Source organism: Nerophis lumbriciformis, linkage group LG11 (genome assembly GCF_033978685.3).
Source record: "Nerophis lumbriciformis linkage group LG11, RoL_Nlum_v2.1, whole genome shotgun sequence".
Lineage (NCBI taxonomy): Eukaryota > Metazoa > Chordata > Actinopteri > Syngnathiformes > Syngnathidae > Nerophis > Nerophis lumbriciformis.
This window is the reverse complement of record NC_084558.2, coordinates 29051352-29067423: the sequence shown is the minus strand read 5'-3', so window position 1 is coordinate 29067423 and position 16072 is coordinate 29051352. Positions and strand designations below refer to the sequence as shown.

The following is a 16072-nucleotide window of genomic DNA, read 5'->3' as shown; positions in this document are numbered from 1 at the left end:
ACATAAATTGTATGACACATATGTCGTGCAAGTGTAAGAGAGCATATCCTTAGCTTTGACTTAACCACATTGGATGATTTTGATTCGTTCTATTTATTTCTATTGCGCAAGGTGGCACTGATCTTCAACAACTAGTGTGGTTTGCTAGCTGCACTAAAGCGAACCAACAGGCCCTCCAGCGAGTGGTTAGAGCGGCGGGGAAAATTACAAGGACGATACTCCCAGAGATGAGTGCCATGTACACAACTCGCTGCCTAAAGCGAGTACACAACATCCTGAAGGACAGATACCACCCAGCACATGGCCTCTTCAACCTGCTACCCTCTGGAAGGAGGTATAGATCGATTCGCGCCAGGACCACCAGAATGTCTCACAATCTGTATCCCCAGGCTGTGAGACTGCTAAATGAACAGCCTGCCCCTTTGCTGCCCCGGACCATCTTATTACCTCACTCTTCACCACCTCAATAATTGTGCTCTGGACATTGCATTGCTGCAACATCAACGTAACACCCATCAGACATCTGACTGTTCCCACCCCCACGTCCCTCTTATCCCGATCTTCCTGACAATGCTAAAATGTAAACTATTGTCAACCAGCACATCAATGCAGTTTCTATGCCGCTGGACAAAGCTCAAACAAAATCTTGTTGTTCATGTATGACTTAAGTGTTATTATGACAATGACAATAAAGGAATTGATTGATTGATTGATGGATTGAACTGGCGGAAAGAAAGGTCACTTTGATTACATGAGTTCCCGTCCAGGTTGGGTGCACAACACTGCTAGTGCACAATAGTGCTGGAGTACAAGCTAGGTTCTTGTCATGTAAAGTCCTCCATCGAGTAGGGTCAATCTGCACAAGACAATATCCAAGGCCAAGATGCGACCCTCCAACCTTTTTGCAAAGCAAAATCTCCTCCGTTGCTTGTCTCATCGATTCACGCGAATGCCGAAATGTCAGCGCCGGCGGGGCGACCCTGGTAAACCATCGCCCGAGGGGGGGGGGGGGGTGGAGGCTTAAAGCAGAGTCTCAGAATAGCCTGCAGGAGGCTGTCATTGATCGAGGGCCAAAATGATACTGTAAATAAAATAAAGTAGACGAGCATTATTTTCCAACACATTTCGGTATATTTTGTCAGCTCTTCATTGCTTATATGTGATGTATAACATGACTTCACGGAGGGAGATGGGGGGTGGGGGGGGGCTACATAAATATCATGTCAGGCACAAGCCTTGCACAGAAATCATTGAACCAGCTCCTATTGATTTTCTGTCCTTGTTCATTTATTCCCGCTTAAGTTTGTGCTTTGATCCTTCGCTGCTTTGTGCCGAATCTTTCAGTTGATGGCTCCTTCTCCCGAAACAATGATAGTGGGATCACAATTACACAATTAGCATGATTACGCAGATACTGGTGGCTGATGGGGCTTTTATGGTATGCTAGATTTAACATATTCTGTAGTTAAAAGTGAGGGTCTTATTCAATGATGCATTGATCCTATTATGTAATTCCACAGTTTCATGCCGAGACACAGTGCTGTGGGGGGTGGTGCAATGAATACTGGGGATCGGCGGTCACAATTTACATAAACATTGAGCAGCCTGTGACTTTTCTTTTGTCTCTTTTTTTGTTGCTTGCCTCGAACTTCTTCTTAAGATTGCACTAACGTCATCCCCTAAACCAAAGTTGTTCCACTGGGAACCATGCGCAGGCCAAATTTGGCTCGCTAATTCAATTCAAAATGTGTGAGCGACTAATATTTTTGTAGCCAATTCCCCAAAACACCAAAGCCCTGACATTCTTAACCTTAGGGCCGGGGCCCATTGTTGGGCTGCCAGCGGCCCCTGTGGGCCACAGCAGTTACATTTTCCAACACTTGTGCCAGTAATGACAATATCAAACAAACAGGAGCTAGTAAGGAGCTAAAGTCATAGATATGTTTCTTAAGCGCAAAACATTTGATTGTAGTAGTTAAGATGTATTTTAATTTGCACTTCAATTTTATTGACAGTTTAGTTAAAGTGGAACTGCACCTTTTTTGGGGGAATTTTGCTCACAATCATTATGAAAGACATGACAACGGATGGATTTTTTTTTGGATCAAAATTCAGTTCACAATGGAGCCTATAAGAACCATTCAATTCTGCCTATAGTATATATGTATATATGTAATATAAAAACTGGTACGTTTATAATAACATTTAATATTTATGTATTTTTATCATTTTAAGCATACCCAGCGCATTGATTTAAAAAACGTATCACTATGTTAGCTTTTTTTTTTCTTCTTCACTGATTATTACTCACTGCAGACTTCATGAGCCAACAAACATAATAGAATATCACTTACTGTACAATGTCTGCTGTCATTAGAATGCTGATTACTGGGATGTTCATATATGATGAACATCATTTAGATGAAGAATGTCTTATAATGCTCACGAAGAAACGGGGTTGGGCGGTTGGGGGGGGTCTTACTCGCCCGTTCCAGATCCTATATGACTGTTAAAGTGTCCCAACTTGTCGGATTACCTACTCAGACATTTTCTGTCCATGTGAGATGCATGATTTATGATCTACAATAAACTTACAGGGAGCAGGGAAGCAAGGAAACAGCAGACCACTCGATGATGTAAACACAGGGACACCCGGAAGTGTTTACGTCGCCGCTACAAATAGTTTGTCTGTGTTAGCGCTTATAATAACAATATCGCTAATACTTGGTTAATATTCAAGTCACGAAATGTAAATTGAGCAATGTTGGCGCTTTTTAAATGGTTAATTATTTGAATTTTTGGATGGAATATTGGAGCTCCCATTGGCTACACTGTAAGTATTTTTTTTATTTATGTTTATTTAATATTTAGAATGCATTGAAAAATTACTGGGTTCCCTCCGGGTACTCCGGCTTCCTCCCACCTCCAAAGACATGCACCTGGGGATAAGTTGATTGGCAACACTAAATTGGCCCTAGTGTGTGGATGTGAGTGTGAATGTTGTCTGTCTATCTGTGTTGGCCCTGCGATGAGGTGGCGACTTGTCCAGGGTGTACCCCGCCTTCCGCCCGATTGTAGCTGAGATAGGCTCCAGCGCCCCCCGCGACCCCAAAGGGAATAAGCGGTAGAAAATGGATGGATGGATGGATGAAAAATTACTATGTCATCATGTCTTTCGTAATGATTGTGAACAAAAAAAAGTGCAGTTCCCCTTTAAGAATATATATACATATATATATATATATATATATATATATATATATATATATATATTTCAGCACTGTAATTTATTAAATACGATGAAAATCAAAAGTAAGATAAGTTATAATACTAATTTCTAGGACTGTAACGGTACGTGTATTTGTATTGAACCGTTTCGGTACGGGGGGTTCGGTTTGGAGGTGTACCGAACGAGTTTCCACACGGACATAATAAGTAGCGTACTGCACGTTGTGTAAACAATGTACACCGAGGCACAACACACGGCATGCTAGCAACGACCGGGCTACGACAACATGTAAAAGCCAGAGCTGGAAGACCCTCCTGCCTCGTTAAGATCTCCCGTTTGGGAACATTTCGGTGCGATACAACAATGGAGGAAGGAGGTTTGCTGACATTGATCAGCAGCAGCAGGTATGCTTCTGACAACACGTCAAACATGCTAACCCATTTGAAGCGTCACCACCGCATTCAAGCAGCCTCTCCTCGGCGAGTCAGACAGGGCTAAAGCAATAACAAATGTTTTTATAGCAGCAGTCCATATTGCATTAAGAACTAGATTTTGACCCACTTCTATGGTGGAAGAACAATGAGCCCATATATCCTTTTACTGCCAAGTTAGCCAGGCTGGGGGTCGGGGGGGAAGTTAATCTGAGGCTGCGTTGACTTGAAACTGTTTAATGTTGCACTTTTTATATGTAGAAGAAAAGTTTTGTCATTTTATTTAATTCAAACAACAACTTGAGGCAGTTTAATGTTGATTAACGTGGACCCCGACTTAAAGAAGTTGAAAAACTTATTTGGGTGTTACCATTTAGTGGTCAATTTTACGGAATATGTACTGTATTGTGCAATCTACTAATAAAAGTTTCAATCAATCAATCAATCAAAAAAAGCACTTTATATGTAGAAAGGTTTTGTTAAGAAACCATTCTGAGCCTTATCTCATTTAGTTTTCATTTTATATTAGTTGACCACATTAACCCTGGCAATGGACCCTGTGTGTATATGTATGTTATGCCATTGTTTACAAATTTGGTAAAGAAATAACCAAAAAATGTATATTTTGTTGTTTTCTTACTGTACCGAAAATGAACCGAACTGTGACCTCTAAACCGAGGTACGTACCGAACCAAAATTTTTGTGTACCGTTACACCCCTACTAATTTCGTGTTAATATTTGAGTGGGCCCCGAGCTACTATGTAGTGGAAAAGTTGGGCCCTGAAGTCAAAAAGGTTAATAAACCCTGACATAGAAAATCTTTGACTTGTGTTTTTGCAGTAGATCTTATATTCTGTCCTTTTGTTTTTCGTTGTGGTTTTTTTTGTAGCTGTACGTAGAAATGGCGCGGCTGAAGTGGCAGCTGGTCGCATCAGTTATGTGCTCTTTTAACATCTTTTATGTCCTTTGTGTTCTTTAATGCTTCTCTCTAGTTTTCATATGTTTTTCACCTTATTTTGTGTGTATTTGCACTGCAACCACAAAATGTCCCCACTGTGCGATAAATAAAGTCTATTCTATCCTTTTTCTATCCCCGATTGAGTGTGATAATAGCATTGTTTTGTGTGTGCGTGTGTGTGTGCGTGCGTGCGTGCGCATGTGTGTAAAAAAGTACATTGCGTTCAAATCCACTGTGGAAAGTTCTGGGTAGTTCCTGTTTCATCTTGATCCACTCGTCATTAATCCATCATTTAAATCCAAATATTTTTCATTTGAACATCTCCCCGCACATAACAACAGACAAATGGTTTGGGTTATTAGCATGGAATCGAAAAGTATCTGTCATGACCTCAGGTTGTCTTGGTTTATGTTTAGTATTACAGTACTCTAGCTATGTTTAAGTCTAATTTGTTCCCAGCGCCACTTGGTTTCTTTTGTTAACTATCCGTTGCCAGTGTCGCCAAGCGTGCGCTCCGGCATTTACTTTGTGATTAGTGTTTTCACTTGTGTGGAAGTAATCACAGCCCTGATTTTTACCTGCCTTGCGAGCCACTTAACCCCTGTCTACACTAAGCCGGATAACTCCTTAAACAAACAATTATTTAGCCTAAACCCCGTGTCAGCCACACCAAACCATCGTTTGAAGGGGAATATTATCACAATTTCAGAAGGGTTAAAACCATTCAAAATCAGTTCCCAGTGGCTTATTTTATATTTCGAAGTTTTTTTCAAAATTTTACCCATCACGCAATATCCCCAAAAAAACCTTCAAAGTGCCTGATTTTAACCATCGTTATATACACCCGTCCATTTTCCTGTGACGTCACATAGTGATGCCAATACAAACAAACATGGCGGATAGAACAGCAAGCTATAGCGACATTAGCTCGGATTCAGACTCGGATTTCAGCGGCTTAAGCGATTCAACAGATTACGCATGTATTGAAACGGATAGTTGTAGTGTGGAGGCATGTAGCGAAAACGAAATTGAAGAAGAAACTGAACCTATTGAGCCATATCGGTTTGAACCGTATGCAAGCGAAACCGACGAAAACGACACGACAGCCAGCGACACGGGAGAAAGCGAGGACGAATTCGGCGATCGCCTTCTAACCAACGATTGGTATGTGTTTGTTTGGCATTAAAGGAAACTAACAACTATGAACTAGGTTTACAGCATATGAAATACATTTGGCAACAACATGCACTTTGAGAGTGTAGACAGCCCAGTTTTCATCAATTAATATATTCTGTAGACATACCCTCATCCGCTCTCTTTTCCTGAAAGCTGATCAGTCCAGTTTTGGAGTTGATGTCAGCAGGCCACTCCGGCAGATTCAATGGGGGTCTGGCGGCAGATTTCTTTATAAATAAAGTTGATTTGATTTGATTTGATTCTTTGACTTTATCATTGGAAATGCATCTGCTTTGAGTGTCGCAGGATATCCACACATTCTTGCCATCTCTGTCGTAGCATAGCTTTCGTCGGTAAAGTGTGCGGAACAAACGTCCAATTTCTTGCCATTTTTGCATCTTTGGGCCACTGGTGCAACTTGAATCCGCCCTGTTCGTGTTGTCCGACAACACACCGACGAGGCATGATGTCTCCAAGGTACAGAAAACAGTCGAAAAAACGGAAAATAACAGAGCTGATTTGACTCCGTGTTTGTAATGTGTTTGAGAAAATGGCGGATTGCTTCCCGGTGTGACGTCACATTGTGACGTCATCGCTCCGAGAGCGAATAATAGAAAGGCGTTTAATTCGCCAAAATTCACCCATTTAGAGTTCGGAAATCGGTTGAAAAAATATATGGTCTTTTTTCTGCAACATCAAGGTATATATTGACGCTTACATAGGTCTGGTGATAATGTTCCCCTTTAAAAGGGCTGTTTACAACATTTACACAGATACCTAGAGGGCGGTATACAATGTATTTTACACAGTACATCCCGTCCTCTTACTGCTTGTAGAACGTAATGACGTACACTACGTACGTAACACGTGCACACTCATTAGCTTTAGGTGTTGTTACCTAATAATAGCGATTAGGATAGGTAGCGCTAGCCGTCATTAAATATATATTCTATCATAACAACAACATGACTGCAAGTTGTTTGTTGCTTCTCTTGGACCATTTTTGTATTTGTGCACACGCTCCCTGGGTGTACGTGTGAACGAGACAGGTCGAGTGACTGTCGTAAACTCTAATAATTTTATTTGAGCCGGTAAATTTTTTTAATTACATAAACTTAGTAATTGTGAAAAACATAGGCCAGTGATTCTCAAATATGTTTCACCAAGTACCACCTCAGAAAACACTCTTCAAGTACCACTATAATGACAAACATTAAAATACAGTAGCGTAGTAGGCCTAAGTATTAATTAAAAACAAAGCAGAGGTTTATTTTGCAATTATATTTAATATTTTTGGCCACTGACACTTTAACACAGTTTGAACAGTAACACTTTGTTTGAATATAAGTTGTGTACTTTAATCAAGTGATTATTTGGTGTAGATGGAGCCTACAAGCCAATCCCACAGTTTGAGAATCACTGATATAGATCAGTGTTTCTTAACCATAGGGCCGGGGCCAATTGTTGGGTTGCGAGCTCCCCCGAGAGGGCCATCAAAAAATATCTGTTTCTCAGCTATGGTCCACATGAGCCGCAGCAGTACTCAGTTGTAATACACTTTTTTCCCCACTTGTGGCAGTAATAATAATATCAATCAAACAGAAGAAGTCTGGCGCTAAAGTCATAGAGAAGTTTCTTAAGTGCAAAAAATATGACTAAAGTGATTAAACTCTAATTTTATTGACACCTTAAATTTACTGACTGTTTATTTAAGAAACTGTTGTTAATTTTGTTTATTTATTTATTTTAGCACTGCATAATTGTATGTAAAATTATTTTTAATCAGTTTTTACGAGTCCCTTTTTAACCAAATATATTTGGTTAGTATTTATTTTGTAATCAGACTGACAACATAAGGGTTCATATTATTTGACAAAGTTTATCCTGTTAAACTGTAAGCAGGTTAGATATATTTGTTTAATATGATCAAAATCAAGAGTAAGATAACTAATTCATTGTTAATATTTGATAGGGCCCCAGGCCCTGAGCCCCTCTGCTGTGGAAAAGCTGGGCCCCAAGATAAGGTGAAGAAAACCCCTGGTATAGACATTTGTAAAACAAATGTGTTCTGTTAAACCACTAATTGTAACATGAGCTTGCCAATGCATTTTTTGTTATATTTTTTGCTTTTATCAAGTTGCAGACAGCCCCTTTAAGAGAAGCAATTAGGCTGGTAAATTGAGAAGGTAACGTGCATTTAATGTTCGCAAGCTCTTTAATTAAGACAAATGTAATTTATACATTCATAATTTAACCAAAATGTCCTCATTTTGATTCGTGTAAAGCTGTATCCTTGGACAGTTAATTTGTAAAATGTAAAAAAAAAGAAGTTCGGCTTTTTGTCAGTCTTAATAGCTTTCCGACGTGTCTGATTTCCCAGCTTTCTCGAATGCAACACAAGTATTTGCTCCATTTCTAAGGAAAATTAGTTATAGCTCAATTAAAGTGAAATGTTTCGCAAAATATGTTTTTAAAAATGTATCCGCGGCTGGATTAAGGGCAACATCGCGTGGTGTTTTAGGGCTGTTTTGCCGTGCGGGGGCTGTCTCAGAGGGGATTTTAAAGTTACCGCTGTACACGGAGAGACGTGATAGGCTCACGCCGAGGAAGAAAGGAGCTGCTCGGACTCGGCAGCTCAGCAGTGACGCCGGAGAGCTTCACTCGACGACGGCAGCAGACTCCGGCGAGAGAAGTAGTCGAGGGGGGGACAACGCCAGAAAAAGGAGGACCTTTTTACTTTCAATTCCTTATTCATCTTATTTATTGTTTGCGAGCATGTAACTTCGGCGAGCATCACCCCCTTGACGATGGTTAAAGAACCGGGACCGAGCCTGCAGAAGCCGAAGGGAACTTATTGTTGTTGTGTGATTGTTTTGGCTATGTTGCCCCCTCCTGCGAGTTCGGGATCGGCCGTGCACCCTTGAACACTCTCCTTTTTTTGTTTACCGTCAAAGGAGGATTGTGCTTTTAAAAAAGAAGATTTCCCCCCCTTCCCTTTGCAGCGAGCCGGGGATTTAAATCGACATTTGCTGTGTGTTCCGCAAAGAAAGACATTCATGTGGCCATTCTCTCTTTAGCCAAACATTTTCTCGGGGGAAATTCGGGAAAATGAGCAAGCAAAGACCTAAAAGGAATATCATTCAGAAGAAATACGTAAGTACAACTTTATTTTTTTAAAGCATAAACTTTAATCACGGGTGTTGCTCGCTGCATGGTGCATTAGAAAAAACACTTTTTAAACACTGCTTTTCTCCATTTTGTGCACAACTGAAACACGCCGATATTCCCTTTTTTGAGGTCGTCGGCCATGGCTCAGCTCTTTTTCGGCTCGTCGCTCCACGCCGAACGCTTTATCTCACCATGTTGAGGTCGAGAATGGAGCGAAACATATAAATGTTTTTTTTTTTTTAAATACACGCTGTTTTACGGTGTTATCTTTGTTATCGATGGTTTTTCATCGGGACCGCCGTGGCTCTTCAATTTAAAGTGTGTGTTTGTGTGTATCGAGGAAAGAGGGGTCCACGTAAATCGGCATTTTCCGTGCCATTTTCACCCCACGACACTACGTGGGCATATTCTAAAGACTTAAATTCCACACTTATGCTACTTTTCGTCGTAATTAAATGATGTACTGCTATGGTGACCTCTGTTTGCTAGCTAGCTCGTTGCAATACGGAATAGCGGTTAGCATGCGAGCGTCCACTTGCCGTCAAAACACGCAAAATGGCAGCTTTTAGCGTTCAATGTTTGCCATTTACAAAGAAGGGGAAGCGTCTTGTTAATTGAAACAATTAAGTCGTGTACGTGTAGTCGCATTGCAGGGGGAGGGGGCCCCCACGTAGGAGACGACCATTTTCTGTTAGCATGTAACGCCGGCGACCGTGATGTAACGTCACTCGGTTACATTTTGAAGGAATATTGTGAAATGTGAAGAGTTGGGTTTGTTGACTCTTTATTGCGAGGGAAGAAAACAACTCCATTCTTTAAAGCATCAGTCGCCTCTTCCCCCCACGTCCATTTAAAGTTACGGCTGGTGGTGCGTTTGAGTGCATGTGCTTATGCTAACACACGACTTGTTTGTTGTGTCATGGCGTGTTTTTTAATCGCGAATTAGAACCAAAACAGTACAAAGCTATACGGATTATGCGTCAAGCGTGTCGCTTTTTTATGTCTCGTCTTGTCAGACCAATATAAGTTATGGCTGGTGGTGCGTTTGGGTTCACTTCCTTATTGTAACAATGCGTTACACTGTGTGTTTAATTGCTTTACAACACGTGTGGTGAGTCACCCATTGTAACAACACGGCGTGTTTCTTTACTGATTGGAACGAAAAACAACACGTACATCTTTATATACTGTAGATAAAGCATCAAAGTTGGCCAGTTTGCAGTTTGTGTCTTGCAAGGCCATTTAAAGTTACGGCTGGTGGTGCGTTTGAGTGCATGTGCTTCTGCTCACACTCGACTTGTTTGTTGTATCATTGCGTGTTTTTTAAATCGTGAATTAGAACCAAAACAGCACAAAGATACACTGATTATGCGTCAAGTGTGTCGCTTTTTTATATCTCCTATTGTCAGACCAATATCAATTATTGCTGGTGGTGCGTTTGGGTTCACTTCCTTATTGCAACAATGCGTTACACCGTGTGTTTAATTGCTTGCAACACGTGTGATGAGTCACTCATTGTAACAACACGGCGTGTTTCTTTACTGATTGGAACGAAAAACAACACGTACATCTTTATATACTGCAAGATCAAGCATCAAAGTTGCCCAGTTTGTGTCTTGCAAGGCCATTTAAAGTTATGGCTGGTGGTGCGTTTAAGTGCATGTGCTGCCGCTAGCGCTCATTGGGTTACATATCGTGTTTTATTGCTGATTATAAAAAAAAAACCGATTAATTATCTCTTGCCCTGTCTTGCCAGTGCATTCAAACTTGTGGTAACAGTATTACACAGCATGTTTTATTGCTGATTATAAAAAAAAAGGAGATTAATTATCGCTTACCTTGTCTTGCCAGTGCATTTAAAGTTATGGTAACAATATCACACTGTATTACAGTACTACAGAGCATGTTTATTGTGGATTATAACTAAAGACATTCATTATTGCTTACCTTGTCTTGTCAGGGGATTACATTTATTGTGACACATTTAAACTGTAATGCACAGCATGTTTTATTGAAGAAACAGGTGAAACATGTAGATCGATTTTATACTACATATTAAGCATTAAAGTCACTCACTTTTCACGTCTTGTTTTGTCAGCCTATTTAAAGTTGTTGTGCGTTTGAGTGCACGTATGTATGTTAAACAACAATCTGCTTCATGTTGTGCCGATATAAACCCAAACCAGTACAGTTTATCAATTTTAGTGGCAATTAAATGCAGTTTTTCTGAGTGATTGAAAATAATTTAGGTGTCCTTTTGTCATCATATGAGCCAACAGTGATTTGTTTGTGACGAGCAGCACTCTCCACTTACATGACTGTTACCATTATCCCGGTTTTTAAAACGCCGCTTGTGTTTTAAAGACTGTGTGACCGTTGACAAGTTGTGGTCGCAACCCCCCCCCCCCCCACACACACACACACACACATTTGCATTTATCCAATGGGATCATTAGAGCTAAAGTGGTAGCATCAGGACCGGGTAGATGTGGCCATGTTTTTACATCTGTCTTGCATTTTTCAGCAGCTGCTTGCAGTTGATCCCCCAAGTCTGGCCTGCAACAAACACGGCTCAGAAATGTTGCTTATCCTACCAGGAGGGGACTCCCTGCCCCCTTACCTCCTTCCTTTTAGGATTGAGATATGGGACTACTTGGGCCTGCTGATCCCACTCCATCCTCCCCCCACCCCCAGTGCCCTCCCTTAATTAGCGTAAGACAATTATACATGCTTGGCTTAACCATTTCCCCTGAAACATGAGTCTACCCCCCCAACCCCCCTGCATTCGGGGCCCCCAATAAACATTTTACAAGCTGTGGATGATATTTGGGTTTATTGGCAATGAAATGATGGATTAATGCTGAATGAGATCTTTTATAAAAGCAAAGTAAATGTAAATTGAGCTAATCTGTTCCAGGGTTAAATGGTTACATTTATAAAATATGCGCAAACGATACAAAAACTCTGTTCAGTTTCTTGTATTCAGACAAGTTTGAGTTACACTTTTTTTAACCTTACCTTTTATTATACCTACCTGCATATTACGAAAACTGAACCTATATTCAATAAGAAGACATAATGAACCTATTTGAGCTACCGCTTTAACTAAGGTTGTGCTGACAAGACAAGGTGAAAAGGCAAGGGAAGATGCAAGTGGATCTGCACAAAGACAATGCAGCACACTTTGTGTCTTTTTATCATTGTCAAAGACTTGGCCATATTGTACTGAGCAGCCTGGACAAATAAGCACCTACACAATGACCAATCAAGGGGCTGGTTTACGTCTGTCTTTAGGACAGTACCGTGGGAGGGATCAGATTACGTAAAAAACAGGTGGTTTCTTCATTGTTGTACTGAGCAGCCAAGACAGATACATATACGACTTGAATGCTACTAGGGCTGCACAGTTTTGGGGGAAAAAACTTATTGCAATTTTTCCAGCCAAAATTGCAGTTGTGATTTTTATATTTTATACATATAGTTGCTTAAAGCAGCAAAAATAACTATTGAATGAAGACATGTTCCTTTTAGACTGCCAAGCAACATATTTTAGAACAATATGCAATAATTTACTTTAAAAAATATTAGGCTTTACGTAGACAGACTCTGGGCTTTTGTCTCCATCATGATCTTAAAGTGAAGAAATAACAAATATTAACTGTACAGTGTTTATAATGTAATAATATATATAATAATGCAAATAACCATTTAAAAGGATATAAACTCTTATTTCTCATTACAATAGAAGTGTTTATCATTGTACTGTAATTGTACTGTAAAAAAGTTGTTTTTAGTCCTAAATTAATAAACAAAAAAATAAAATGCACTCATTTCGGTAAGCAAAAATATTTTTTTAAATATTGAACATCTTAAAGTGCATTGTTTCCCAGTTGTAAAAACGAGGTCGGACATTGTCTTTTTTTGTTGCCATCCCGTGATCACGGCATTCTCGCTTGTTCGTCCGTGTTGATGGGCGTGTATTGCCATCCAATTTGAAGTTGAAATATTCCCACAAGGGTACATTTGGCTATGTAATCATATTTTTTCCCTCCTGATTTTTGTTACTTGGCGACACTTCTCACTGGCGAGTCACGAGTATGGAGTCCGTTTGTACGTGCTCTCTGTGTGTGTGTGTGTGTGTGTGTGTGTGTGTGTGTGTGTGTGTGTGTGTGTGTGTGTAAAGCTGGCGGTGTCACGCTCCGCCCACCAAGACAAAAATTGTGAATTACTTAAAAGAGGGATCACTGCGTTCAGTTAATTCTACGGTTAAATGAACATGCTCAGGTGCTAAGAGCGAAGCACAGAGTGAGACATCTTTCTCCCTGTTTGAAGCAAGAGACAAATGTGAGGCTCGACAATTCTGATTGGCGAGCATGACTGTCTCTCAAATGCTGGTGACGGCAGAGAAAAAAAACCTCAGCCTCTTGCGGTTATTTATCGCACTAATCTAAACCTCAATGCCAATTAATCATGCAGCCCTAATTGCTACACTACATTACAATGCAAATAATTTAGTTTCTTGTCATGCGGTCATCAATAGACTTGCCCTCCTTTGCCATCACTTCTTCCCTTCTGTGGTGGCATCACCAAAAAAAGCAAAGTAACGCAATAAAGCAATTGCTCTCACCAACAAAATAGTTAACCGTTTCCACATTTTATGCACTCGATAGTGATTCCTTATAACTACATTACTAAATAAAACTGAGCTTGATATTGCTGTTTACTCATTCCAAAAAACACAGCATTACTGAAACTGGATAATTTCATGTGATTTATTCCACATCACCCCAAACATGTAATGTAAGAATCAGTACCAGTGTGTTAAGCATCGGTGTTTTGGTATCAATCCGCACATAGTCTTCGAAGATTGGAAAACACAAATGAATCTTGTGTGGCGGTGCAAAAGTTTTGGTCGATTGTCAAAATTTGAGTATTTGAGGAGACACCATCGTCGTATAAATCCTGCACACCGGGGAATGGTGCTAATACTTCTTAAACCTCCGGGCAGCAGGGGCTTGCCATGTTTTTATGACGGAAAGACTCATTTGTAGCCAAGCTCTCTACCCGCACTTTGCAAGGAAAACTCAGTTTTGACAATTTATCATCGCCCATCCATGTAGTATATACAAGATTACATTTTGGTGCTCATCAGGTGAGGAGTTCATTCAAGTACGAGCACTGGAAATGCCACAAATCTCCATTTGTGATCCAAAATGGCTGACAACCTGACTACATGCCAGTTACTGTGTAAATCAGAGGTGGAACTGAAATTGTCTAACTATCCAGGGGGAGCACCCCCTAAAATGCACAACTGATCTCACATACAAATGCTTGCAAAATTGTGTGAATTTTTGAGTGCTTTAAATCTGTCAAAAATGCGATTTAGTTGCCGAAATTGTCCTTGCACTAGCTCCTCGGGTCTGACGGTAGAGTAGGCGAGTGTTAATGTGAGCCAGTGTTGTTGTAGTTAACCAAACATGACACACACATCGTGAAGAAAGATAGTGAGAGCGAGCATCGCAGCGGAGTTGCGGGCCGTTTTGTGCCGAGGCCTCTCCTTTCTGCCTGTAGACCGCAGCTGGAGCCAGGCCTCACACTCAGACTTTGTGTGTGTGTGTGTGTGTGTGTCTGTGTGTGTGTGTGTGTGTGTGTGTGTGTGAGACAAGCACAGCTGCTGCAGGGGCCTTTGCAAATGTAAAGAGGCTGTCAGTGTTTATTTCATCAGGCACAGAACTGATGAGGGCCAAGTTGGACATCCACTGCGATGAGCGTGTACAAAAAGAGGATACCAAAATAGAGAGAGAGCACGGCAGTGCTAAGCCTCAGCCCACCCTCCTTTTACTCCCCCCCCCCCCCCCCCCCCCCCCCCGGTTATTGGGGCCGTCCAAATGAAATGTGGGCCCCATGTCGGACCATGCCGAGAGGGTCACCGGGTTGTTTTCCACCGTGCCCGAGCCTCGGCGTGCTTCATTTAACCTTATGTTTCAATGCAAATCCCCCTTTCATTATACTGCCCCCCCACCTCCTGACTCACGTGTGCTGGGCTCACTTACTTTGCAGCCCCCCTCCTTCGTTGTCATGGCTACCGCTGCAAACCAAAAGTGGAACTGTGCTTTATTGCTTGTTTATTTGACTGGCCCTCGCTATGTTTATGTTCCACGTGGAGCTGGTGAAAGGCGCTGGGCGGAGAGTTACCGACTTTTCCATATGCATTGCTTGAGTTTGACACTGGAACATTTCTCCTGCAACATTTTTTTCCATGTATGTATATTTAGTCAAAGTGTGACACAAGGACATGCAGCACACTTCCAGTCGGCTGTATTTTTACTCTTGACAACCTCCTCTTTGATAGGGAAAAACCACACTGGTGCCATAAAATTACCCAACGGTGTGGTATACTTTACTTATCCAGTATATCTGCGCAGTCTCAAGTAAACATGGCGGCGACTACACAGACTTTGCTTTTGAAAATGTTCCCTCCGAGTAAATGGAGCCGATCGCTTCGTTTCATTTCAATCGACTCTACTTCCGTGGAGTTCCGGTGTGCGATTAAGAGCACAATGCTGTTGGAGGAGAAACATATTTGATGTTGCAATTTCATTTTGAACGTGCAATGAGCATCCGTCCGTCAGCTGCTCGGACTGAGAGTTGGCATGCAGCAGGCGATGTGTTGGGAACATTGCTACAACTTGTTTATAAAGTCTTTAGTTTGTTTACTGGGATGCTCCCTCGTCCTTTAATTTAACTGCTAACCTTGTTAGTGTTCCAATAACATCAATACTAAAATGTTTTGTCATCATATCGAATTGAACGCAGGCTGAGTTGTCTGTGAGGCACAAAGATTGTGTGTTTAATGTGAGGTATCACTCCTCTTTATTTTTGTCGGCCAAATGGTTGCACTGAAATACATGGTTGTTGGAGAAGAACAAAGATTGTTTATTTGACTTCATCTTCATTAGCCAAACTGCTTTGTGTTTTATATTGATATCAAAAAGTAAACACCATGTTTTTTTTTACATTACTTGTGTTTTTTTCATTGCACAAAGTAATTACTTTGATCACCATTCAAGTGACATAGCATTTTGGTAATGTTTTATGGTGTATAATTA

At 40.9% G+C, this 16072-nt stretch overlaps 1 protein-coding gene across 3 annotated transcripts in view; it reads left to right on the top strand.

The window, feature by feature from the left end:
• The first annotated feature begins 8176 nt into the window (after positions 1-8176).
• The window catches only part of jarid2b (jumonji and AT-rich interaction domain containing 2b), a 225897-nt gene continuing 218001 nt past the window's right edge, over positions 8177-16072 (top strand). For 2 of the 3 annotated variants that reach the window (XM_061966900.2, XM_061966898.2), the window contains exon 1: positions 8177-8948. In XM_061966900.2, coding sequence (XP_061822884.1) covers positions 8904-8948 — 45 coding nt within the window. In that variant the 5' untranslated portion in view covers positions 8177-8903. Of the gene's footprint in view, positions 8949-9008; positions 10075-16072 lie in introns of those variants that run through there. The other variant, XM_061966899.2, reaches the window with a different exon arrangement.